The sequence below is a fragment of the Coregonus clupeaformis genome, chromosome 30 (genome assembly GCF_020615455.1).
Source record: "Coregonus clupeaformis isolate EN_2021a chromosome 30, ASM2061545v1, whole genome shotgun sequence".
NCBI lineage: Eukaryota > Metazoa > Chordata > Actinopteri > Salmoniformes > Salmonidae > Coregonus > Coregonus clupeaformis.
In genome coordinates, this window is record NC_059221.1 from 4591376 (window position 1) to 4619359 (window position 27984).

Consider the following 27984-nt stretch of genomic DNA (forward strand, 5'->3'; position numbering starts at 1 on the left):
TAGGAAAAATTGTGAATGAGCACACTCCCTTGGCTGAGAAGCAACCCCACACATGAATGGTCTCAGGATGCTTTACTGTTGGCATGACACAGGACTGATGGTAGTGCTCACCTTGTCTTCTCCGGACAAGCTTTTTTTCCGGATGCCCCAAACAATCGGAAAGGGGATTCATCAGAGAAAATGACTTTACCCCAGTCCTCAGCAGTCCAATCCCTGTACCTTTTGCAGAATATCAGTCTGTCCCTGATGTTTTTCCTGGAGAGAAGTGGCTTCCTCGCTGCCCTTCTTGACACCAGGCCATCCTCCAAAAGTATTCGCCTCACTGTGCGTGCAGATGCACTCACACCTGCCTGCTGCCATTCCTGAGCAAGCTCTGCACTGGTGGTGCCCCGATCCCGCAGCTTAATCAACTTTAGGAGACGGTCCTGGGGCTTGCTGGACTTTCTTGGGCGCCCTGAATCCTTCTTCACAACAATTGAACCTCTCTCCTTGAAATTCTTGATGATCCGATAAATGGTTGATTTAGGTGCAATCTTACTAGCAGCAATATCCTTGCCTGTGAAGCACTTTTTGTGCAACGCAATGATGACGGCACGTGTTTCCTTGCAGGTAACCATGGTTAACAGAGGAAGAACAATGATTTCAAGCACCACCCTCCTTTTAAAGCTTCCAGTATGTTATTCTAACTCAATCAGCATGACCTAGTGATCTCCAGCCATGTCCTCGTCAACACTCTCACCTGTGTTAACGAGAGAATCACTGACATGATGTCAGCTGGTCCTTTTGTGGCAGGGCTGAAATGCAGTGGAAATGTTTTTTGGGAATTAAGTTCATTTTCATGGCAAAGAGGGACTTTGCAATTCATCTGATCACTCTTCATAACATTCTGGAGTATATGCAAATTGCCATCATAAAAACTGAGGCAGCAGGCTTTGTGAACATTTATATTTGTGTCAATCTCAAAACTTTTGACCACAACTGTATAGCACCATTCACCTGGCAAAATGGCTGAAAAAATGGGCTTGTTCCTCTTTGCAAGCGACAGTGCAGGAGACTGCCTACTGACTGATCTACAAATTACTTTCCATCATAAATAACTAACTACTCATTGTTATTTGTAGATCAGTCAGTCAGTCACAATTTACCCATGATCCTCTCGAGCACGGCCAATGTGTCCTGTCAGTTTACATAAGCTCCAGCTGGGCATTGTTAACAAGGTCTTTTCGATAGGTTTGAAGGTGAATTCATACACATTATTTGTATTGAACTATTATAACTGGGTCTTGCAATCTTTATATCAAATATACTTTGATAATAGCGCAAATGTTGTTTTATTAAGAAGAACAAGTATCACACATGCATAAATTACACCCAGTTTTGATACTTTTGCGTAAACTACCGCGTCTTTGTTCGTCACATGACATTGGCCGTGTTCGAGAGCATCAATACGACTGCTGACTGACTGTTCTACAACATTTACATTTTAGTCATTTAGCAGACGCTCTTATCCAGAGCGACTTACAGGAGCAATTAGGGTTAAGTGCCTTGCTTAAGGGCACATCGACAGATTTTTCCCCTAGTCGGCTCTGGGATTAGAACCAGCAACCTTTCGGTTACTGGCACAACGCTCTTACCCACTAAGCTACCTGCCGCCCCAAGTCACCTTGCAGCATAAATTGCGACTCACTATGATTTGTAGATCAGTCAGTCACAATTTACCCATGATCCATGCGGATCCTCTCGAACACGGCCAATGTGGGAAGTGGTGGTGCTGAAGAGGCAACAACGAAGATGGCGTGCTGTGGGAATTGCTTATGTTGTCACTGCTGCTGCACGGATGAAGAGACCCGAACACCCGAGGAACTGGTAAGAGAGAATTCGCATAATGTGTAGAATTGCCTCAATGTGCAAAAGATTGTGTGTGAGTTGTCCAAGGAAAACTGAGCTTGTGTCCTGACTTCACCCTGGCTGGAGAAAGCTCCACCCTGTTCTGTTTTGATGTATGGACATCTCTCAATGCTAACTTAGCTAGCTAACTATATTGCGCAATAATTTGATAAATAAATAAATATTGAGTTCGACTATGTTACAGTATATAGCTCTCGGGTAGCAATATAGGCTAAATAAATGTTTTGGGGAAATGTGTACTGTGAGTCAAACTAACAACATGACAGCTAGCTGACAGTGGTGAGCAACTAATATGCTAACTAGTAGCCACTGGCACTACGCTAGCAAATATTTTTTATAACGAACCCTCCTTGTTTTATCTGTGACACTGGCTTGATACTTGCCAAGCACGACCTATGCCATTTATTTATGCATGATGTGCATTGTTTAATAGAGGCTCTTGTCAAACACCATATTGGACTGTTTGACAAGGAGGCATTAATTGTCGAGGAAGTGTATGTTGAAAGAGAGCTAGCATCTAGCTATTTATTTCCCTCAAGCTATTCACAGCCTTGCATGATGACTCAGGAAAAAACTTCAGCCAACGGCTTGCTCTTTTGTTGGGGTTATTGTGTGTCATATAGTACTAGGTGTAGCAAGTGCCAGCTATCTTTTAATGACGACTGGAAAGGTGCACTGCACAACCTTATTTGTCAGGCTGAGAGTCGTTTTGTGTCGTTGTTTTTTTTATTCTTCATGCACAATGGCAGTGTCACATTCTTCTCATTTCCAGACTATTCTTGGGGAAACTCAAGATGAAGAGGATGAGATCCTTCCAAGGAAAGATTATGAGGTGAGAAAATCCCCTTGAAGCAGATCAAGATGTCTAACTCCATATGAATGAAGGGAAAACAGACACACCCAAATGAGAATCAGTGTAGCTCTTGACTATAAACTACAGAATAAATTCAATGGAACACACACTGACTCCTCTCCCAATGGTTCTCTATCTTTTGGCAGAGCCTGGATTATGACAGGTGCATCAATGAACCATATGTCGAGGTTCTGGAGGGGATGAACAATAAGGTATACTAAGAAATGAACTGTGGTGTTGGTATTGTGATAAATAGGGCTACATTTTGAGTTAGTTACAAAGTTGTTACTAAGTCATTAAGTATGTGGTGAGACCACCAACTACACTAGAATGCCTTTTGTTTTTTGTTTTTTTACAGCCTCTGAAAATCACATTTTCATTTCCACAAACTGCATATTGCAATTGTTCTGTCTATACTTCCATCTCTTCTAACATGGGTTCTTCTATCACATATTAGAGAGCCAAAAAGTATGAAGCTGTGAGGTGGATGCTGGTGTTTGCCATTGGAGTTTCAGTAGGCCTGGTAAGTGCAATCATGTTCTATGCTGCATGTAAAATCAGACATTCAGATTTTTGGTTGACTTACATACTGGTATGTTAGCGATTAAACAATGGCCCTTTGTACATTCTCTGGAAATAATGTATGACGAAGGTATGGATGATGTGCAGGTGCTTCTAACAAATGTCTGCATGCTTTGAAAAAAATGCAAATTAAACTCTTATTAACACCATTGTCTTTTGTTTCAGGTGGGTGTTTTTGTGGACTTTTTTGTACGCCTTTTCACTCAGCTCAAATTCAACTTGGTGGGAAAATGTATCTTTTTTTGAAGATGGAATATTTCACTCAAAAACGTCTATCCCTAATTGATAATGTCTTTCTGATGTTGAACATTGAAAATCAACATATTGTATTAGTTGAGAGCAGTGAGGTGTTGTGTGGCAGACAGTGCTTTTCCTTAGCCAGTGTGTGCTAGCTGTGGAGGAGTGCAGTGAGAAAGGCTGCCTGGCTCTGTCGCTTCTTGAGCTGCTGGCCTTCAACATGACCTTCATCTTCATCGCCAGTATGTTGGTCCTCATCGAGGTAAAGCCGCTCTACACAAATACCTAACATGTCCTAACATGCTATTATGTCCTTACATGCTATTGTTATGCTATTAAAGTCGACTCCTGACTGTCGCTTGGGACTGTCGCGATGGTGTGCAGTTATCAGGAGCAATTAAAAAGGGACTCCTTTGCACTTCAATGGAGTTTGCGCTTATCTGAAGTGCACTTGTCAGGAGTCTACTGTACTGCCTACCTGCCTGTACTGACCATACCCTCATTTTCAGAAGTAATGAGCATGCTCATAATCCCTTTGACAATACGCTTTGACGGTTTATTATCAAAACCGCTTCTTTACACCTGTTGGATAGTTATTTTGGTTTTCTTTGCTTGTCTGGTGGTATCATATCAGAATTGTCCCAACTCCTACTGAACGTCCCTGTCGTGTGTTCTTTAGCCTGTAGCTGCAGGCTCGGGAATCCCTGAGATCAAGAGCTACCTGAACGGAGTGAAAATACCTGGAATAGTCCGGCTACGGACTTTACTCTGCAAGGCTATCGGAGTCCTCTTCACCGTAGCCGGAGGTACTACAAAATAGATGGAACAAGGTCGTATTCACTAGGCACCAAACAGAAGAAAACTGAAACAGAAAGGGACTACCTGAACTTGTCCAATAGTTCTTTCGCTTTCCGTTTCAAAACATTTTGCTACAGTGTGCACTAATGAATACGACCCCTGACTTTCCAACAGATGCAAACATTATAGGATTTAACTGAAAGGAATCCAGTGGCAATGCGTCTGTTCCGCCTCTAAGTGTTTGATCCCTCAGGTCTGTTTGTGGGGAAGGAGGGCCCAATGATCCACAGTGGAGCCATCGTGGGAGCCGGACTCCCTCAGTTTCAGAGCATCACTTTCAAAAAGATCAACTTTGACTTCCCCTACTTCCGCAGTGACAGGTACAGTAGCACACTCTACTACTCTGAAGTTCTAATAGTGCAGTAGTTCATCATTGTAAGTTTAAGCACAGAGATTTATCTTGATTTCAGGGACAAGCGGGACTTTGTGTCGGCGGGGGCGGCGGCTGGGGTGGCGGCTGCATTTGGGGCACCAATAGGGGGCACCCTCTTCAGCCTGGAGGAGGGCTCCTCGTTCTGGAACCAGGCACTCACCTGGAAAGTGGTAGGTCAAAGGTCACAGACAGAGACACGCATGCAAACACACGCAGGCTGTTTTTCTGTCATTGTCAGTCAGCCTGGTCTGAGGTACCACTCTCTTCCTGTCTACCCCCCCAGCTCTTCTGCTCCATGTCGGCTACGTTCACCCTCAACTTCTTCCGCTCAGGGATCAACTACAACAAATGGGGCTCGTTCCAGCTCCCCGGCCTGCTCAACTTTGGAGAGTTCAAGGTACAAGCACTCATTCCCACTTATTCACATTCACGGTTTTTCATGTTGTGGAGGTGTGCGTAGAGTGTTTGTGTATGTGGGTCTGTGTGTGCATATAAATATTTAGCAACTTGAGTTCTATATCTCCATGGGTGTCCATCCCTCTCCCACAGTGTTCAGACGGGGATAAGAAGTGCCACCTGTGGACGGCGGTGGACCTGGCCTTCTTTGTCCTGATGGGGGTGGTGGGAGGGCTGCTGGGGGCCTTCTTTAACTGCATCAACAAGAGGCTGGCCAAGTACCGCATGAGACACGTCCACCCCAAGGCCAAGTTTGTCAGGTACCTGCTAGGAGAGATATGTACACACACACATACATATACACTTCATTGTAGTGAAAGTTGCGTTGCTGCAATGCTTTGTTTCAAATTAACATATTGAAAATGTTTGTTTCAAATTATCAATATATTTAACTTCCCCATCAAAGTGGAAAGGCATATTTCTCAAAGTGTTTACAGTGATTTGTGTTTCATCTCATGTTCTTTGTCTGGTCCCTGGCTAGGGTTCTAGAGAGTTTGCTGGTCGCCATGGTGACCACGGTGGTGATCTTCGTGGCATCCATGACGTTGGGTGAATGTCGCGACTTGGCCTCCACAATCACCAACAACAACACTACAGCTCAGGTACGTTTGGCAAAGCTCAACTTTATAAAAAAGTGAAGCATATATAAATAAGATAAGAACAGCCGTAAAACGACGTCGTAATCAATATGCACGAAAAGCATATTGAAACATAACAAGCCCATAAAACAACCTATATTCATACTAAAGCCATCCTTAAAACGTTTTCTATTGCCTCTCTGACCTCTCTGATTGGCCGCCTGAGTTGAATAAAGTGAAGTGGCATTGACATTCTATTCCAAAACTGTTTCCCCAGGCCTCTCTAGTCTAGTGTACACGCAAGTCCTTCAGAAGTGGAGTTTCACATTTTGAACGCGTCCCACATCGGACAGACATCATGTATACAGTGCATACATGTAACTAAAGTTAGAAACATACTCACATCCAATGGTTTTGTTACAATGGTAAAATATGTGATATGGTGCTTTATCTAGGTGTCCCTCAACGAAGACGTCATCAACTCTACCATCCGCCAGTTCTTCTGCCCCAACAAGACGTACAACGACATGGCCACTCTGTTCTTCAACCCTCAGGAGGTGGCCATCCACCAGCTCTTCCACCAGGACGGTGAGACAAGGGCTGTTCTAGGATCATATTAGCCTTTTAAATAATGATGAATAAGATTATGGACAGGCTCCCACCTGATTTTAAGGGCAAAACTGATCCCATGCCTGTACTAAACAGCATGCTCAATTAATAATCTGTGTATATTAATAATATGTAAAGCACTTCTTAGTTCCAGGACTAGGCTTAATCTGTGTTTTCTTTGAACATGGCCACTAGTCTCACTCCCTATACACATACACACCGGAATACATGTTAGTGTTATGGTAATGGCTACACTTTAGTCAATCATTAAACAGAACATAATGAACACCTCTGTGGCCAGCTCTGAAAAAGATCTGATGTGATTGGTCAAAAGACCAATTAGTGGAAGAAAGATCAGAGTTGGACTGCCTGTGTAAACGCAGCCTTACTGTGTGATTTCCTGTGTTTCCTGTCTGTCTCTGTAGGTACGTTCAGCCCTGTGACACTGATGGTGTTCTTTGTGTTGTACTTCCTGTTGGCATGCTGGACGTACGGCGTGTCGGTGCCCAGCGGCCTCTTTGTGCCCTCGCTGCTCTGTGGTGCCGCTTTCGGACGCCTGGTGGCCAACCTCCTCAAAATGTAAGACCAACGTTTTGATAATGTTCTCAATGTTAGGCCAACGTTCTCATAATCAAATGTTCTCAAAATGTTAGGCATATTCTAATGTACGCAAATTGTTAGGTCGACGTTCTTGTTATAATTATTTTTCCAGAAATGCCAACGTTCTCATAGTCAGTACTCAAATACGTAAGCTGTCTCAAAACAAAATGTCCAGGAATGGTAATGGTGTATATCAGAGTCATTCATTCAAAGCTGTCATCAAGGCAAATGGTGGCTACTTTGAAGAATCTCAAATATAAAATATATTTTGATTTGTTTAAAATGTTTGGTTACTACATGATTCCATGTGTGTTATTTCTACAATGTAGAAAATAGTAAAAATAAATCCTGGAATGAGTAGGTGTGTCCAGACTTTTGACTGGTACTGTAGATATAAACTGGGTTTATTTTCAGCAAACTTAACATATTTGTATGAACATAACAAGATTCAACAACAGAGACATAAACTGAACAAGTTCCACAGACATGTGACTAACAGAAATTGAATAATGTGTCCCTGAACAAAGGGTGGGTCAAAATCAAAAGTAACAGTCAGTATCTGGTGTGGCCACCAGCTGCATTAAGTACTGTAGTGCATCTCCTCCTCATGGACTGCACCAGATTAGCCAGTTCTTGTTGTGAGATGTTACCCCACTCTTCCACCAAGGCACCTGCAAGTTCCCGGACATTTCTGGCCCTAGCCCTCACCCTCCGATCCAACAGGTCCCAGACGTGCTCAATGGGATTGAGATCCGGGCTCTTCGCTGGCCATGGCAGAACACTGACATTCCTGTCTTGCAGGAAATCACGCACAGAACGAGCAGTATGGCTGGTGGCATTGTCATGCTGGAGGGTCATGTCAGGATGAGCCTGCAGGAAGGGTACCACATGAGGGAGGAGGATGTATTCCCTGTAACGCACAGCGTTGAGATTGCCTGCAATGACAACAAGCTCAGTCCGATGATGCTGTGACACACCGCCCCAGACCATGACGGACCCTCCACCTCCAAATTGATCCCGCTCCAGAGTACAGGCCTCGGTGTAGCGCTCATTCCTTCGACGATAAACCCGAATCCGATCATCACCCCTGGTGAGACAAAACCGTGACTCATCAGTGAAGAGCACTTTTTGCCAGTCCTGTCTGGTCCAGCGACGGTGGGTTTGTGCCCATAGTTAACGTTGTTGCCTGTGATGTCTGGTGAGGACCTGCCTTACAACAGGCCTACAATCCCTCAGTCCAGCCTCTCTCAGCCTATTGCGGACAGTCTGAGCACTGATGGAGGGATTGTGCGTTCCTGATGTAACTCGGGCAGTTGTTGCCATCCTATACCTGTCCCGCAAGTGTGATGTTCGGATGTACCAATCCTGTGCAGGTGTTGTTACACGTGGTCTGCCACTGCGAGGACGATCATCTGTTCGTCCTGTCTTCCTGTAGCGCTGTCTTAGGCATCTCACAGTATGGACATTGCAATAATTGCCCTGGCCACATCTGCAGTCCTCATGCCTCCTTGCAGCATGCCTATGGCACGTTCACGCAGATGAGCAGGGACCCTGGGCATCTTTCTTTTGGTGTTTTTCAGAGTCAGTAGAAAGGCCTCTCTTGTGTCCTAAGTTTTCATAACTGTGACCTTAATTGCCTACCGTCTGTAAGCTGTTAGTTTCTTAACGACCGTTCCATAGGTGTGTGTTCATTAATTGTTTATGGTTCATTGAACAAGCATGGGAAACAGTGTTTAAACCCTTTACAATGAAGATCTGTGAAGTTATTTGGATTTTTACAAATTATCTTTGAAAGACAGGGTCCTGAAAAAGGGACGTTTCTTTTTTTCCTGAGTTTATATACAGTGCTGCTTGAAAGTAAGTGAACCCCTTGTGCAATTACAGATTTAGTAAGTTTTTACCATGAAATCTTAATTTAATCAGAACCAGTCTTTTTGATCTGACATAACAGGTTTATATTTACCAATAGCATATGTTGGTGTAGAGGAAATCATGCTTGTAGTAGAAAAACAAAATTTAAAAAGGAATTGGTGCAGGTGCAAAAATAAGTGAACCCCAAGTTGCATTGGTTAAATCAAGTAGGTAAGTAGAATCAGGTGGGTAAATAATTAGCTACCAAATGAACCAATCAAAGGAGAGATCGTTAGGAAAGAGTTTGGGCGGGACTGATAAATAGAGATAAGAAACCTGGTCAGTTTGGTGTTGCCCATCCAGGTGAATGCAAAGCACACCATGGCGAGAGGAAAGGAGATCTCAGAGGACATCAGGACGAGGGTAGTGAGACCACATCTGTCTGGGGAAGGCTATAAAATCAACAATAAGAAGAACACTGAATCGAAATGCCATTCATGGGAGGGTTGCTAGGAAGAAGCCTCTGCTGTCAAAAAAGAACCAAACTGCCTGTCTTAACTTTGCCAGAGACCACCTGGACAAACGTGGACAAACCTGAAGGTTTCTGGAAGTCCATTCTCTGGACCGATGAGTCCAAAATTCACCTTTTTGGTCACAGTCAACACCGGTATGGTAAACCAAACACTTCCTACCACAAAAATAACCTTATCCCAACAGTCAAGCGTGGTGGTGGGAATGTCAAGATCTGGGGCTGCTTTTCCTCTGGACCTGGACGACTCCACATCATTAAGGGAACCATGAATTCTGAGGTATACCAGGAGATTCTTGAACAGAACGTCAGGCCATCAGTCAAGGAGCTAAAGCTGGGCCGAAAATCGGTCTTCCAACAAGACAGCAACCCAAAGCATTCAAGCAAATCTACCAAATAATGGCTCGGGAGAAAGAAGATTTGTGTTTTGGATTGGCCAAGTCAAAGTCTCCTCCTATCGAGATGCTGTGGCAGGACCTGAAGCAGGCAGTTCATGCCAGACACCCCTCAAACCTCACTCAATTGTCTGAGTTCTGTAAGGAGGAATGGGCAAAAATCCCTCTGATTACTGGTTGGGGAGTTTCTCCCATTCTTCTCTGCAGATCCTCTCAAGCTCTGTCAGGTTGGATGGGAGCGTTGCTGCACAGCTATTTTCAGGTCCCTCCAGAGATGTTAGATCGAGTTCAAGTCTGGGCTCTGGCTGGGCCACTCAAGGACATTGAGACTTGTCCCGAAGCCCCTCCTGCGTTGTCTTTGCTGTGTGCTTAGGGTCGTTGTCCTGATGGAAGGTGAACCTTTGCCCCAGTCTGCGGTCCTGAGCGCTCTGGAGCAGGTTTTCATCAATTATCTCTCTTTACTTTGCTCCATTCATCTTTCCCTCGATCCTGGCTAGTTTCCCAGTCCCTGCCGCTGAAAAACATCCCCAAAGCATGATTCTGCCACCACCATGCTTCACCGTAGGGATGGTGCCAGGTTTCCTCCATACGTGACGCTTGGCATTCAGGCCATAGAATTCAATCTTGTTTCTCATGGTCTGAGAGTCTTTAGGTGCCTTTTGGCAAACTTCAAGCGGGCTGTCGTGCCTTTTACTGAGGAGCGGCTTCCGTCTGGCCACTCTACCATAAAGGCCTGATTGGTGGAGTGCTGCAGAGATGGTTGTCCTTCTGGAAGGTTCGCCCATCTCCACAGAGGAACTCTAGAGCTCTGTCAGTGACCATCGGGTTCTTGGTCACGGCCCTGAACGAGGCCCTTCTGTCACTGTGTTCTTGGGGACCTTCAATGCTGCAGAAATTTTTTGGTACCCTTCCCCATATCTGTGCCTTGACACAATCCTGTTTCGGAGCTCTACGGACAATTCCTTCGACCGCATGGCTTGGTTTTTGCTCTGACATGCACTGTCAACTGTGTGCCTTTCCAAATCATGTCCAATCAATTGAATTTACCACAGGTGGACTCCAATCAAGTTGTAGAAACATCTCAAGGATGATCAATGGAAACAGGATGCACCTGAGCTCAATTAGGAGTCTCATAGCAAAGGGTCTGAATATTTATGTAAATAAGGTATTTCTGTTTTTTATTTTTAATAAGTTAGCAAACATTTCTAAACCTGTTTTCGCTTTGTCATTATGGGGTATTGTGTGTAGATTGCTGAGGATTTTTTATTTATATAATCCATTTTAGAATAAGACTGTAATGTAACAATGTGGAAAAAGTCAAGGGGTCTGAATACTTTCCGAAGGCAGCTACAGTGCCTTCAGAAAGTATTCATACCCCTTGACCCATATTTTGTGTTATATATATATATTTTTTTTCTCACCCATCTACACACAATACCCCATAATGACGAAGTGAAAATGAAATATTTAATTTACATAAGTATTCACACTCCTGCGTAGAAGCACCTTTGGCGGCGATTACAGTTTTGAGTCGTCTTGGGTATGTCTGTATCAGTTTTGCAGATCTGGTTTGGGGGATTTTCTCCCATTTTTCATTGCAGATTTTCTCAAGCTCTGTTAAGTTACATGGGGAGCAGCGGTGAACAGCAATCTTCAAGTCTTTCCACAGATTTTCAATGGGATTCAAGTATGGGCTTTAGCTGGGCCACTCAAGGACTTTCACATTCTTGTTCTGAAGCCATTCCAGCGTTGCTTTGGCTGTATGCTTTGGGTCATTGTCCTGTTGGAACATACATCTTTGCCCCAGTCTAAGGTCGTTTGCCCTCTGTAGCAGGTTCTCATCAAGGATTTGTTTGTTCCCTCTATCCTTACCAGTCTCCCAGTCCCTCCCGCTGAAAAGCATCCCCATAACATGATGCTGCCACCACAATGCTTCACGGTAGGGATGGTGTTAGACAGGTGATGAGCTATGACTGGTTTTCTCCAGACATAGCTCTTTGCATTCAGGCCAAAGAGTAACATTTTTGTCTCATCAGACCACAGAATATTTTTGCCTTATGCTCTGTCTTTCACGTGCCTTTTTGAAAACTCCAGGCGTGCTGTCATGTGCCTTTTTCTCAGGAGTGGCTTCCGTCTGGCCACTCTCCCATAAAGCCCAGATTGGTGAAGTGCTGTAGAGACATTTGTCATTCTGACAGGTTCTCCCATCTCAGCCAAGGAATTCTGTAGTTCTGTCAGTGGTCATTGTGTTCTTGGTCACCTCCCTGACCAAGATCCTTTATTATATTATTTTTTTTTAGGTTTCGGGGCTGTCGCTGGGCAATACGGACTTTCAGCTCCCTCCAAAGATTTTCTATTGGGTTCAGGTCTGGAGACTGGTTAGGCCACTCCAGGACTTGAGATGCTTCTTACGGAGCCACTCCTTAGTTGCCCTGGCTGTGTGTTTCGGGTCGTTGTCATGCTGGAAGACCCAGCCACGACCCATCTTCAATGCTCTTACTGAGGGAAGGAGGTTGTTGGCCAAGATCTCGCGATACATGGCCCCATCCATCCTCCCCTCGCGAAAACCAAACACTGCATTCCACAGTAAGAACATCATACCAAAGGTCAAGCATGGTGGTGGTGTGATAGTTTGGGGATGCTTTGCTGCCTCAGGACCTGGACGACTTGCCTTAATAGAAGGAACCATGAATTCTGCTCTGTATCAGAGAATTCTACAGGAGAATGTCAGACCATCCGTCTGTGAGCTGAAGCTGAAGCGCAGCTGGGTCATGCAGCAAGACAATGATCCAAAACACACAATCAAGTCTACATGAAAATTGCTAAAAAGCAACAAATTGGAAGTTTTGGAATGGTCTAGTCAAAGTCCAGACCTAATCCCAATTGAGATGTTGTGGCAGGACTTGAAACGAGCAGTTCATGCTTGAAAACCCATACGTCACTGAGTTAAAGCAGTTCTGCATGGAAGAGTAGGCCAAAATTCCTCCACAGCGACGTGAGAGACTGATCAACAACTACAGGAAACATTTGGTTGGAGTCATTGCAGCTAAAGGTGGCACAACCAGTTATTGAGTGTAAGGGGGCAATTACTTTTTCACACAGGGGAATTGGGTGTTGCATAACTTTGTTTATGAAATTATTTGTTCACTTATGTTCCCTTTATCTAATATTAGGTTTTGGTTGAAGATCTGATAACATTCAGTATCACAAATATGCAAAAGTAGAGAAAATTTGAAAGGGGGCAAATACTTTTTCATAGCACTGTATGTAAATTTACCAATATAAAATGCCATAGCGATTGACTGTCCATATAGCTGTACCATGATATTTGCATTGCTACTAAGTAACCTTCCAATTGTTCTCCACTAATTCCCCCGCTAAAGCCCCTCCCCATCTCAAGGTCCTTCTTGCCCGGTTGCTCAGTTTGGTCGAACGGCCAGCTCTAGGCATAGTCTGGGTAGTTCCATATTTGTTCTATTTTCCATTGATTGAGACCACTGTGCACTTGGAATGTTTAACACTCTAGAAGTTGTTTTATACCCTTTCACAGATATACAGTGAGGGAAAAAAGTACTGTGAGAGACAGAATAACAACAAAAAAATCCAGAAAAACGTATGTCAGAAATGTTATAAATTGATTTCCATTTTAATGAGGGAAATAAGTATTTGACCCCCTCTCAATCAGAAAGAGTTCTGGCTCCCAGGTGTCTTTTATACAGGTAGCGAGCTGAGATTAGGAGCACACTCTTAAAGGGAGTGCTCCTAATCTCAATTTGTTACCTGTATAAAAGACACCTGTCCACAGAAGCAATCAATCAATCAGATTCCAAACTCTCCACCATGGCCAAGACCAAAGAGCTCTCCAAGGATGTCAGGGACAAGATTGTAGACCTACACAAGGCTGGAATGGGCTACAAGACCATCGCTAAGCAGCTTGGTGAGAAGGTGACAATAATAATAATAATAATAATAATATGCCATTTAGCAGACGCTTTTATCCAAAGCGACTTACAGTCATGCGTGCATACATTTTTGTGTATGGGTGGTCCCGGGGATCGAACCCACTACCTTGGCGTTACAAGCGCCGTGCTCTACCAGCTGAGCTACAGAGGACCACAGTTGGTGCGATTATTTGCAAATGGAAGAAACACAAAATAACTGTCAATCTCCCTCGGCCTGGGGCTCCATGCAAGATCTCACCTCGTGGAGTTGCAATGATCATGAGAACGGTGAGGAATCAGCCCAGAACTACACGGGAGGATCTTGTCAATGATCTCAAGGCAGCTGGGACCATAGTCACCAAGAAAACAATTGGTAACACACTACGCCGTGAAGGACTTAAATCCTGCAGCGCCCGCAAGGTCCCCCTGCTCAAGAAAGCACATATACAGGCCCGTCTGAAGTTTGCCAATGAACATCTGAATGATTCAGAGGAGAACTGGATGAAAGTGTTGTGGTCAGATGAGACCGAAATGGAGCTCTTTGGCATCAACTCAACTCGCCGTGTTTGGAGGAGGAGGAATGCTGCCTATGACCCCAAGAACACCATCCCCACCGTCAAGCATGGAGGTGGAAACATTATGCTTTGGGGGTGTTTTTCTGCTAAGGGGACAGGACAACTTCACCGCATCAAAGGGACGATGGACGGCGCCATGTACCGTCAAATCTTGGGTGAGAACCTCATTCCCTCAGCCAGGGCATTGAAAATGGGTCGTGGATGGGTATTCCAGCATGACAATGACCCAAAACACACGGCCAAGGCAACAAAGGAGTGGCTCAAAAAGAAGCACATTAAGGTCCTGGCGTGGCCTAGTCAGTCTCCAGACCTTAATCCCATAGAACATCTGTGGAGGGAGCTGAGGTTTAGAGTTGCCAAACGTTAGCCTCGAAACCTTAATGACTTGGAGAATATCTGCAAAGAGGAGTGGAACAAAATCCCTCCTGAGATGTGTGCAAACCTGGTGGCCAACTACAAGAAACATCTGACCTCTGTGATTGCCAACAAGGGTTTTGCCACCAAGTACTAAGTCATGTTTTGCAGAGGGGTCAAATAATTATTTCCCTCATTAAAATGCAAATCAATTTATAACATTTTTGACATGCGTTTTTCTGGATTTTGTTGTTGTTATTCTGTCTCTCACTGTTCAAATAAACCTAACATTAAAATTATAGACTGATCATGTCTTTGTCAGTGGGCAAACGTACAAAATCAGCAGGGGATCAAATACTTTTTTCCCTCACTGTATGCTTCATCACAGTTCTATCTCAGAGATCTACGGACAGTTCCTTGGATTTCATGGTATAGTTTCTGCTCTGACATGCGCTGTCAAATGTGGAACCTTATATAGAAATTTCAAAGGAAATTGAATGCACCTGAGCTCAATTTGGAGTGTCATAGCAAAGGGGTCTGAATATTTGTGAATTAGATATTTCTGTATTTCATTTTCAATAAATTTCTAAAAACTAATTTTCACTTTGTCATTATGGGGTATTGTGTGTAGATCTATTTTGAATTCAGGCTGCAACACAAAAAATGTGGAATAAGTCAAGGGGTATGAATACTTTCTGAAGGCACTGTATATGGCTCTGGTTTATATGATTTGAAATCTGTTGGTTTGGAAATCTCTCAACTACTTTCCCAGCAGCAAAGTACTTTATATATAAAGTGTAGCTGCAGTGTAACTTCCCATGGAGTTTGTATCTCTTAGAAAGTGAAATAATGCTAACAAAGCTACTTTTTAAAGTTGACATAGCCTCTGAGAGGGAATCTGCTGATTGGGCACTTTCTCTCAGCGCTTCTCACTCTCTGAGTTTTTCCTCTCACTCTTTGACCCACTTGTCCTCCGTACTCTGCTTTGTCAGACTCAGGCCTTTTGAGTTCCTGGGTTCCACTCAACTGCAAGTAATGACTGCTTTCATGTGCCACACTGGGGCCCTTGTAATGCAAGTGTTAGATCGTTAACCTAGCTAAAATTTTAGTTTCTCTTGGCGTTTTGGACTGTAGGTGCCAGTTCATTGTCTCACTTCAGATAGCGTGACTTGTGTGAGTGTAATGCCACCTGTTGAAAGACAATGCAAACTGTCTTATCAAAACATGATAAATATGTTGATTTACAGTTGTTAGTTCATAGATTCGTTGTGGTCTTAGGAATGAGAAAATAATGCAGTTTGAGCGGACAATTCTATTATTAAGCCTGAGAGTCTTTCCTTAGATATCGAAATCAAACTGACCGCTTTTAGAAAGTCAAGTTGAGATTTCTCCCCCATCCTTTGACAAAACCTTTCCAAATGTTGCTAATGTTGACACTTACTGTTTCGACTGATCCTGCTTTTCCTGATTGGTTCCTTTGGCTGTCCTTTTGCCACAGCAACCTGGGGATGGACATCTATTCTGGGACCTTTGCTCTGATTGGAGCAGCTGCCTTCCTGGGAGGTGTGGTCCGGATGACCATCAGCCTGACTGTCATTCTCATCGAATCGACCAATGAGATCACCTACGGCTTGCCCATTATGATAACCCTCATGGTAAAGTACACCTCATTGATTTGAACTTACATTCACAATTTAGTACACTTGCATCAGTGTTGGTACTTACAGGATTGTGTGTGTGTGTGTGTGTGTGTGTGCGTATGCTCAGGTGGCCAAGTGGACGGGGGATTTCTTCAATAAGGGCATCTATGACATCCACATTCATCTGAGAGGAGTGCCACTGCTGGAGTGGGAGACAGAGGTGGAGATGGACAAGTAAGCAAATAATACTACATTTATGATAATAAAGATCAGTGGTCATTAAACAGACCCTTGTATCCAAACCAACTTACAACTAACACATTTCTCTTCAGTATACACACATATTCTGTATATATGTGGCCCTTTTCAAACTTTAACCAACTGTGTAGTCTGCTGATGGGTTCAATTCGAATTTGAACTAAATTCATGAAGAAGAAAAAAAATATGGAAAAGAATTGCTTCTCCTTTTCAGTTTCTTGGCAAGACCTTGAAAATAGATTCCCATTTTTCAATGATTGAATTTGAATTTTACTTCCTGAATTGACTGACCCTAACCCTGGTACATATGTGTCCCTTGTTTATCCCCCAGACTGACTGCCAGTGACATCATGGAGCCCAACCTGACGTACGTATACCCCCACACGCGCATCCAGTCCCTGGTGAGCATCCTGCGCACCACCGTCTACCATGCCTTCCCCGTGGTCACCGAGAATAGGGACAACGAGCACGAGTTCATGAAGGGCAACATCCTCATCAGCAACAACATCCGCTTCAAGGTAGGAGCCAGGGCAACGTGCAGATAGAAATGTCATAAATAGAACTCACGTGATTCTTTATTCTACACATCAGAGATGTTTGTTCTACTTTACCTATTTCTGTCTTAACATTTGTGTCCTGGGGTGTATGCATTAGTTGCAGATCGTAGCGAAACGTTTCGCCTGTTTACTCTAGGAACCAAAAGGAAGCAAACGTAACGAAACTGGGAGGGACCTACCTGGATTTGTCCAATAGAAACTCTCGTTTTCGTTACCAAACGTTTTGAGTTTGGAGCATCAGGCCAAACGTTTTGCTACAGTCTGCGACAAATGAATACACCTCTGCTGAAGGTGCCCTTGCATTACCATGAACTGCCACCAGGGGTAGTCAGAGCCCTGTTATACTGTATAATGCATGGGCTAGGGATATCGATATAGGCCACTTAATTCGGCCGTGTTTCCAATAATTGGAAAATGGTGTCTATCCTTCCTTCCGCCCCTCCTTGTAGTATTGTTGTTGATAAAAAGGCTGTGTAAATCACATCTATTTCTATGTTAGGGCAGTGTCAGTAATTACATTAGGGAATGTAGGGAACAGGAATGCACAGACAGTCTGTGTGGAACCCTGCCTTCTCCCCCCACCTCCTCCTCAGAAAGCGAGCGTGCTGACGCGGGCCGGGGAGCAGCGGCGGCGCTGCCAGTCCATGAAGTCATACCCGTCCAGTGAGCTGCGCAACGTGTGTGACGAGCAGCTGGCGGCCGTGGTGCCCGCTATGGAGGAGGGCCAGGACATGCTGCAGCAGATGCTGGAGAGGAGGTGAGCCCCACACACACACATACGCACACCTTTAATTCTCACACCTGAGTTGGCCACATCCCATTTTTTACATCACCAACCATGTAACCATCCTATCCCCTGTAACTTTGACTTGGGTCAAATTTGGATTTTGCATCCCTCATTCTTCTGAAATTAACTATTAATAAACATTGCACACATTGTAATCGATATATTCACAAATGAGTCAGTCCGGTGTTTCTATTTGGAGAGAATGCTGTTCTAACGCGTCTGTGACTATGTATGTTTCTAGACATGTGCCCTACCCTAACCTGTACCCAGACCAGTCCCCTAGCGAAGAGTGGACCATGGAGGAGCGCTTCCGACCTCTGACCTTCCACGGCATCATCCTGCGCTCTCAGCTGGTCAACCTGCTGATCCGCGGTGTCTGCTACGCAGAGAACCAGTCGGTCAGTGGCCCAACTCCCAACCCACTGGACAACAGGGTCGTATTCATTAGTGATGGGGGGAAAATATCGATACAGGAGAGCATCGCAATATTATTTTTGCATTCGATTCTCTGACTCAAAGAGAATCTAATATTTAATGTGGAGTCAATGTTAGCTAGTGCTAATCGGCTGTACTTGTGCCAAAACTCCGGAATTTTTCATCCTATAGTTTGTTATCCATCAGCGATTTTATTTCTATGACTTATTAAAACTTGTTTTCTCATGCCTCTGTAGTAAGACCTGTAGTGAGCCAGTTGTTTGAACATCGAATCACAATAAAATTGCAGTATCAAATCGCAATACATATAGAATCTTTTGCAGTATCAAATCGCAATACATATAGAATCGTGGTACATAAAGAATCGCACCTAAGTATTGTGATAATATCGTATCGTGAGGTCCCTAGCAATTCCCAGCCCTAGTATGAGGTATGAAAGTGACGTGTCATTTTCCAGGAAGTAGCCTTGTAGTTTTTGAACTTTTGTAACCTTTTTGAATGGTATTCAATGGGAAAAACGTAGCACAAGGGTCTTGAGCGCAACAACTTCATAAAAGGCATCTGGCAGAAGTAAGTTAATCCACAAACACAAATATAATTTTATCTGTATCTTAAATGACCGGATTTTCACTAATTCTATGATATAATCGTCAAGCCCAATCAAAAGATTAGGGGACAGGATCCGGAAGTATGACGTAGGACGATGTCACTTGCACATCGTATTCATTAGGCAACAAATGGAATAAAACGGACTGAAACATGAAGGAACTACCTGAACTCTCGTTTTCGTTCTCCGTTGCAAAACGTTTTGCTACTGTGTTCTGTGCACTAATGAATACGACCCAGGAGTTAGTCAGTGTGTGTAGGAGAGAGTGTTTCTACACATGTTGTCGTCTGTGTATGTCTGTGCACCTTTTTATTTGTCTGTCTGTGTCCACATAGAGTGCCATGCAGCCGAGACTGTCGTATGCTGAGATGACGGAGGACTACCCCCGTTTCCCAGACATCCACGACCTAGACTTGACCCTTCTCAATCCCCGCATGATAGTGGTACGACCCAGTTCATCACACATCTACAGCTACTGCTGCACTTACAATCAGGGTGCTCCCCTGGTGCTCCCAACTTTAAAAAGTTAGGAGCACAACATAAGATTTATGAGCAGCAGAAAATACGATTTTTAAAAATAGATTGAGATATAACCTACAGTGCATTCGGCAAGTATTCAGACCCCTTGACTTTTCCACATTTAGTTACATTACAGCCTTATTCTAAAATTGATGAATGTGTATTTATTTTTCCTTATCAATCTAAACACAATACCCCATAATGACAAAGCAAAAACAGGTTTCTAGAAATTTTAGCAAATGTATTAAAAATAGAAAACGGAAATATAACATTTACATAAGTATTCAGACCCTTTACTCAGTACTTTGTTGAAGCACCTTTGCAAGCGATTACAGCCTCTAGTCTTCTTGGGTATGACGCTACAAGCTTGGCACACCTGTATTTGGGGAGTTTCTCCCATTTCTTCTCTGCAGATCCTCTTAAGCTCTGTCAGGTTTCTCCAGAGATGTTTGATCGGGTTGAAGTCCGGGCACTGGCTGGGCCACTCAAGGACATTTAGAGACTTGTCCCGAAGCCACTCCTGCGTTGTCTTGGCTGTGTGCTTAGGGTCACTGTCCTGTTGGAAGGACAGGACAGTGACTTCGGGACAAGTCTCTAAATGTCCTTGAGTGGCCCAGCCAGTGACCGGACTTTGCCCCAGTCTGCGGTCCTGAGGGCTCTGGAGCAGGTTTTCATCAAGGATCTCTCTGTACTTTGCTCCGTTCATTTTTCCCTCGATCCTGACTAGTCTCCCAGTCCCTGCCGCTAAAAAACATCCCAACAGCATGACGCTGCCACCACCATGCTTCATCGTAGGGATGGTATTGGCCAGGTGATGAGCGGTGCCTGGTTTCTTCCAGACGTGAAGTTGGCATTCAGGCCAAAGAGTTCAATCTTGGTTTCATCAGACCAGAGAATCTTGTTTGTCATGGTCTGAGAGTCTATTAGGTGCTTTTAGGCAAACTACAAGTGGGCTGTCATGTACCTTTTACTGAGGAGTGGCTTCCTTCTGGCCACTCTACCATAAAGGCCTGATTGGTGGAGTGCTGCAGAGATGGTTGTCCTTCTGGAAGGTTCTCCAATCTCTACAGAGGAATTTTTTTACGTTGTGAACAGAGTGGCCCTTGGTGGCGGTGGGGGTTATGGTATGGGCATGCATAAGCTACGGACAACGAACACAATTGTACAGAGATACCGTGACGAGATCCTGAGGCCCATTGTCGTGCCATTCATCCGTCACCATCACCTTCACCTCATGTTTCAGCATGATAATGCATGGGCCTATGTCGCAAGGATCTGTACACAATTCCTGGAAGCTGAAAATGTCCCAGTTCTTCCATGGCCTGCATACTCACCAGAGATGTCACCCATTGAGTTTGGGAAGCACTGGATCGACGTGTACGACAGCGTGTTACAGTTCCAGCCAATATCCAGCAACTTCGCACAGACATTGAAGAGGAGTGGGACAACATTCCACAGGCCACAATCAACAGCCTTCAAATTAGTGGATTCGGCTATTTCAGCCACACCCGTTGCTGATAGGTGTATAAAATCGAGCACATAGCCATGTAATCTACATTGACAGTAGAATGGCCTGTACTAAGGAGCTCAGTGACTTTCAACGTGGCACCGTCATAGGATGTCACCGTTCCAACAAGTCAGTTCGTCATATTTCTGCCCTGCTAGAGCTGCCCCGGTCAACTGTAAGTGCTGTTATTTTGAAGTGGAAACGTCTAGGAGCAAGATCGTTTCAGCCGCGAAGTGGTAGGCCACACAAGCTCACAGAACTGGACTGCCGAGTGCTGAAGCGCGTAGCGCGTAAAAGTCTTCTGTCCTCGGTTGCATCACTCACTACCGAGTTCCAAACTGCCTCTGGAAGCAACGTCCGCACAAGAACTGTTCATCGGGAGCTTCATGAAATGGGTTTCCATGGCAGAGCAGCCGCACACAAGCCTTAGATCACCATGCACAATGCCAAGCGTCGGCTGGAGTGGTGTAAAGCTCACCGCCATTGGACTCTGGTGCAGTGGAAACACGTTGTCTGGAGTGATGAATCACGTTTCACCATCTGGCGGATGCCAGGAGAACGCTACCTGCCCCAATGCATAGTACCAACTGTAAAGTTTGGTGGAGGCCCCTTAGTTCCAGTGAAGGGAAATCTTAACGCTACAGCATACAATGACATTCTAGACGATTCTGTGCTTCCAACTTTGTGGCAACAGTTTGGGGAAGGCACTTTCCTGTTTCAGCATGACAATGCCACCGTGCACAAAGCCAGGTCCATACAGAAATGGTTTGTCGAGATCGGTGTGGAAGAACTTGACTGGCCTGCACAGAGCCCTGAGCTCAACACCCTCGAACGCCTTTGGGCTGAATTGGAACGCCGACTGCTAGCCAGGCCTAATCGCTTAACATCATTGCCCGACCTCACTAATGCTCTTGTGGCTGAATGGAAGCAAGTCCCCGCAGCAATGTTCCAACATCTCGTGGAAAGCCTTCCCAGAAGAGTGGAGGCTGTTATAGTAGCAAAGGGGGGCCAAACTCCATATTTTTGGAATGAGATGTTTGATGAGCAGGTGTCCACATACTTTTGACCATGTAGTGTAGCTGTGACCAACATATGCATCTCTGTATTCCCAGTCATGTGGAATCCATAGATTAGGGCCTAATTAATTTATTTCAATTGACTGATTTATGAACTTTAACTCAGTAAAGTCTTTGAAATTGTTGCATGTTATGTTTAGATTTTTGTTCAGTGTAGTTGCATACCCCTGGCCTATATGAAATATAGCTACTTCTGAAGCACATGTTGTGCTCTAGAAACTAATGTATAACCCTGTAAATAAGTCTGTTTATTTTTAAAATCTAAAATATTGATACAAATACATGTTTGGATATACTGGTAAAGTTACCAGGTTGTTAGCTAGCTAGCTACATGACTGAACAAGGTGTAAAACAAATGTGGCCTGCTAGTAGTTTTAGAACGGCCCGCTACATGGTTTATGAAGAAAAAAATGCACCCCATCCGTGACAGGAAGAAAGAACATTGCACCTGGAATATGTGTCAGATCTATACAACTGTTTGAGTTGTAAACAAGCAGTTTCCGCTGTATTAGCGGTGCAAGCATGACGCTAACGAATCTGAGCTCGGGAAACAATGGTACAGGGAGCGTTATCATTGTAACAATTATTGTTATTATATATTTTTTTTAAATTATTTTTTGAGGGGTAGCACAGTGCTCCCAAATAAAAATTCCAGGTCCCACAGCAAAATAGGTAACACCAAATTGGTCGCACTTTAGAGCCCTACGTGATAGTGGTACAACCCAGTCACACATCTACAGATACTGCTGCACTTACACATCTCTTAATGAAGTCAGTACAGTGCCAAAAATGCTTTGTCACCTAAAAGGAACAATTTACCTCAAAAGTGTTGAGGCTATTTGTTGTTACTACCTGGTTACATGTTTGTGATAGTAAGTGATAATCTTCTTTCACTTTCAGGACGTCACCTCGTACATGAACCCTTCCCCCTACACGGTGTCCCCAAACACACACGTGTCCCAAGTGTTTAACCTGTTCAGGACCATGGGACTTCGACACCTGCCTGTGGTCAACGCAGTAGGAGAGGTGAGTCGCACCATAAGGGGTTAAAATTCCCACTCCTTAACTTTCTGTTTCCTCTCTGTGGCCTGGGTCATATTCAGTAGGGCAGTGTTTCTAAATTCCTGGTCCTTTGTTTTTGCCCTAGTGCTACACACCTGATTCCACTAATCAACTCATCAAACTTTTGATTAGTAGAATCAGGTGTGTAGTGCTAGGGCAAAAACAAAAATGTCCACCCCTTTGCGTCCCCAGGACCAGGATTAAAAAACACTGCATTAGGGCACGCCGTAGCAAAACTGTTTGCAACGGAAATGGAAAATGAACATTTCTTATTGACAAGTTCAGGTAGTCCCTCCCTGTTTCAGTCAGTTTTCTTAGGATTCAATAATTCCCAGATGTGGAATTATAATAAGAACTGTTTCAAATTACAACATGTCTCTGTCTGTCCATCATAAAGACTGACACACCAAGCGGTGTTGGCCACTATAGCCTTAATGCTTATTAATGGTGACATTTTAATAACATAAAAACTGGCCCTGTCAAAATACTCATTTTATGTACTTGATGCAGTATGTATTAAAGGTCCATATTGTTCCATTCTAAACCTGCATGAATAATCAACACTCTGACAGACATGCAGCTTCAAGGGACTAATGCCACTTATTTTTACTGTCAAACTGTCAAAATAAGATATAATTTGCTTTTGCTTAGAAGCACTAAGCAGATAAATTGCTCAGTAGCTAACTACTGTAGCTAATTCAATATTTTTGAGTCTTTCTAGAGTGGAGGAAGCAATTTGCTCCATGATGTCGCTCCCTGTACCTTCTCTTTCAGATTGTGGGAATAATCACAAGACACAATTTAACCCACGAGTTCCTCTTGGGGAAACTCAGACAGCACTACGTCACGATTTGAGCTCCAGAGTCCAGTCAATAAAGCCGTCAAGAGCCGCCTACATCTTGCAATCCCTCCTTCAACTCGACATGTACCATACTTTTCCATGTCTTATCGATTCCCCCACACATTCACACACTCAGTACGACACAATGGGCACACACCTCTGTAACGAGAGGTTAAAGGATGACTTTTGTCTGCTACGGAGCCTCTACAGCCCAAGACATTCCCCCCATGTCCCAAGTGTCCACGCTTTACCAACAGACCAACGCTTTATCATCTTTATCACTGTAACACTTTTCTTTTGACTTCTGACTGTACATTTTAATTTTGTTACATTCTCTGTGTATTTAAATGTATTATACTATATATTTGCACTAAAAACATTTCACTGTGCCGCCAGGGTTTCGATTAAAGTAGGCTTTCCCTGCAGTGTTATCAAGATGTCATATTATGGACCATTTCTAATCAAGGCATATGTGTTGAGCTACATTAACACAAAAATACATAATTGCACTCGCATATGTTAAGCTTAACAGAGGACGTTATTCTCACAAATATTCAGGCAGCAATACTATGTTATGTGTTTGAAAGCACAGAGGAATATGGAGGAATATAATATGGTGTATGTCAAGACTGGATAGAATCAACCAAGGTTTGTTAGTTTTAGTTTTGAGCAGAGGGTGTGGACCAATACAGTGGCTTGTGAATGTATTCACCCCCCTTGGCATTTTTACTATTTTGTTGCCTTACAACCTGGAATTAAAATGGATTTTTGGGGGGGTTGTATCATTTGATTTACACAACATGCCTACCACTTTGAACATTCAAAATCTTTTTTCTTGTGAAACAAACAATATATATATATATATATATATATATATATATAGATATAGAATTATTGTCAAAATTAACTCTGTCCATAAGGTGTAGATAGTAAGTATAGACCGGAAGTAGAGGCCTGGGCGTTGTTGTTCACTAATTTACTCCAAGTAGGGAAAGGATGGTGGGGTTGAAAAGTAATAAAGGGGAATATATATATAAAAAATAAAAAAAACATGGGGGATTGGAAGTGATGCAGACAATTACATTGATAGAAGATACAATCTATCTGCAATATAAAGCTGATCCATCCCCCCCCCAAAAAAAGAAAAAAAAGATAAAAAAGAAGAAAAAAAAGGATAAAAGAAAATATAAAAAATGAAAAAAATAACAAACTAATGATAAATAAAAAAAGATTATAAAAAATTTAGAAAAAAGAAAAAAGAAAAAAAAGAAAGCAGACAAAAAAAGCAGAACTTGATCATGCATAACGATTCACCCCCCCAAAGTCAATACTTTGTAGAGCCACCTTTTGCAGCAATTACAGCTGCAAGTCTCTTGGGGTATGTCTCTATAAGCTTGGCACATCTAGCCACTGGGATTTTTGCCCATTCTTCAAGGCAAAATTGCTCCAGCTCCTTCAAGTTGGATGGGTTCTGCTGGTGTACAGCAATCGTTAAGTCATACCACAGATTCTCAATTGGATTGAGGTCTGGGCTTTGACTAGGCCATTCCAATACATTTAAATGTTTCCCCTTAAACCACTCGAGTATTGCTTTAGCAGAATGCTTAGTGTCATTGTCCTGATGGAAGTTGAACCTCCGTCCTAGTCTCAAATCTCTGGAAGACTGAAACAGGTTTCCCTCAACAAGTTCCCTGTATTTAGCGCCATCCATCATTCCTTCAATTCTGACCAGTTTCCCAGTCCCTGCTGATGAAAAACATCCCCACAGCATGATGCTGCCACCACCATGCCTCACTGTGGGGATGGTGTTCTCGGGTTGATGAGAGGTGTTGGGTTTGCGTCAGACGTAGCGTTTTCCTTGATGGCCAAAAAGCTCAATTTTAGTCTGATCTGACCAGAGTACCTTCCATGTGTTTGGGGAGTCTCCCACATGCCTTTTGGCGAACACCAAACGTGTTAGCTTATTTTTTTCTTTAAGCAATGGCTTTTTTCTGGCCACTGTTCCATAAAGCCCAGCTCTGTGGAGTGTACGGCTTAAAGTGGTCCTATGGACAGATACTCCAATCTCCGCTGTGGAGCTTTGCAGCTCCTTCAGGGTTATCTTTGGTCTCTTTGTTGCCTCTGATTAATGCCTTCCTTGCCTGGTCTGTGAGTTTTGGTGGGCGGCCCTTTCTTGGCAGGTTTGTTGTGGTGCCATATTCTTTCAATTTTTTAATAATGGATTTAATGGTGCTCTGTGGGATGTTCAAAGTTTTGGATATTTTTTTATAACCCAACCCTGATCTGTACTTCTCCACAACTTTGTCCCTGACCTGTTTGGAGAGCTCCTTGGACTTCATGGTGCCGCTTGCTTGGTGGTGCCCCTTGCTTAGTGGTGTTGCAGTCTCTGGGGCCTATACTGAGATCATGTGACAGATCATGTGACACTTAGATTGCACACGTGGACTTTATTTAACTAATTGTGACTTCTGAAGGTAATTGGTTGCACCAGATCTTATTTAGGGGCTTCATAGCAAAGGGGGTGAATACATATGCACGCACCACTTTTCCGTTATTTATTTTTTTGAATTTTTTGAAACAAGTTTCACTTCACCAATTTGGACTATTTTGTGTATGTCCATTAAATTACAGGTTGTAATGCAACAAAATAGGAAAAACGCCAAGGGGGATGAATACTTTTGCAAGACACTGTAAAGGTCCAGCATATTTTCTAGACAGAAAAGGCTGGACATTTGTTTGTCACTAAGTACCTCTGTAAAACCTTTGTGGAAACATTGCCGTTGTTCACCTTGTAGATTCACATTGGAGGGAACCAATTGGGAAACCAATAGTATGGTGACTTTCTGGCTAGTTTCCCCATCGATGTAGGTTGGGATCGTGGTACTTAAAAGGTGGAATCCGCTATATGACATTATCACACGACTCAAGGGAAGGTGTAATGGTGCTTTCAAGACTGGGAACTCAGAAAAAAGGTCAAATCATGACGTCAGTGATCTTCAGGTCGGAAAGTCGGAGCACTAGAAAGATGCCAGAGTTTCCGACTTGGAATTCCGACTTGGATGACCGTTCAAAACTATTTTTCCAGGTTCCCAGTTGTCTTGAACGCACTGAAGTCGGAAGTCAGAGATTTCCGAGTTCCCAGTTGTTTTGAACGTAGCATAAATTGGGATAAGCCAGTAATGGCTGTGTTGTTAAGTTGATGTGTGTAAGTAGGAAGTTTGCCCACTGTCAATTAGGGTTGTAATGGTTCACCAAATCCACAGTTTGGTACGTTTTGGGGTCATGGTTCGGTCTCGGTACTGCGGGAAAATTAAATGCCATTCACAATGTTCCTGGCATTGTCTGTTGTGACAGGATTGTTATGTTGGGCCTCAAGTTTCCACTCTGATGCTGTGTCTGTAACCATGTGGGAGGTGGAAATTTACCCGTTTTGAAAACATAAATAGCAGTTGGATGCATTCATGCGATTGGCTAATGGCCAACAAGCTGCGTCAACCATAAACTAAAAGTACAGCTATCACGTTTGTAAACAAATTATAGAGTTCAAAAACCTCAATAATAGATTGCTTTTTATAAATAATGTTTTGTTGCATTTAACTGCCAAAAATGCTCTTAGAAGTGGCCATTTACTTAGTAGGTGACTTCAGAGATCATGTGGGAGAAGTGGGTGCTCAGGATGATCGACAAGTTTCCCACGAGTAATTACCAGTTGGAGGGCCGTTCAAGTGGGTTTTTCCCAGTCGTATGTGGTAAATTCCCACTTCCCACTTGGTTACGAACGCACCATGACACTGCTTCCTTCAGTGCGAGATGCACACTTTAACTCCCATAAAGGGGGCGAGTCTGTAGCACTGTACATTTCCCACTCCGGGGTAATGTGATGGGCTGTCACTGTTAAGTAAGCGCAACACAGGGTGCATTGGCCAATTCATTGAAAACTTTGGCTTTGGCTTGCTTATATAGAGCGGGTACTACCTGTTTGCTGAAATGGGTGCA

At 43.6% G+C, this 27984-nt stretch overlaps 1 protein-coding gene across 1 annotated transcript; it reads left to right on the forward strand.

The window, feature by feature from the left end:
• Nucleotides 1–1655: 1655 nt before the first annotated feature.
• Nucleotides 1656–24744, forward strand: LOC121545940 (chloride transport protein 6). Its single transcript, XM_041856872.2, has 22 exons — nt 1656–1866; nt 2681–2740; nt 2908–2973; nt 3219–3284; nt 3509–3575; nt 3736–3842; nt 4260–4386; nt 4632–4758; nt 4849–4981; nt 5095–5208; nt 5361–5527; nt 5749–5869; nt 6301–6433; nt 6880–7033; nt 16198–16354; nt 16467–16573; nt 16929–17115; nt 17748–17911; nt 18183–18339; nt 19319–19426; nt 22986–23111; nt 23922–24744. Exons 1-22 carry the CDS (start codon nt 1729–1731, stop codon nt 24000–24002), a joined length of 2667 nt encoding a protein of 888 aa, XP_041712806.2. The 5' UTR covers nt 1656–1728; the 3' UTR covers nt 24003–24744.
• The last annotated feature ends 3240 nt before the right edge of the window (nt 24745–27984 follow it).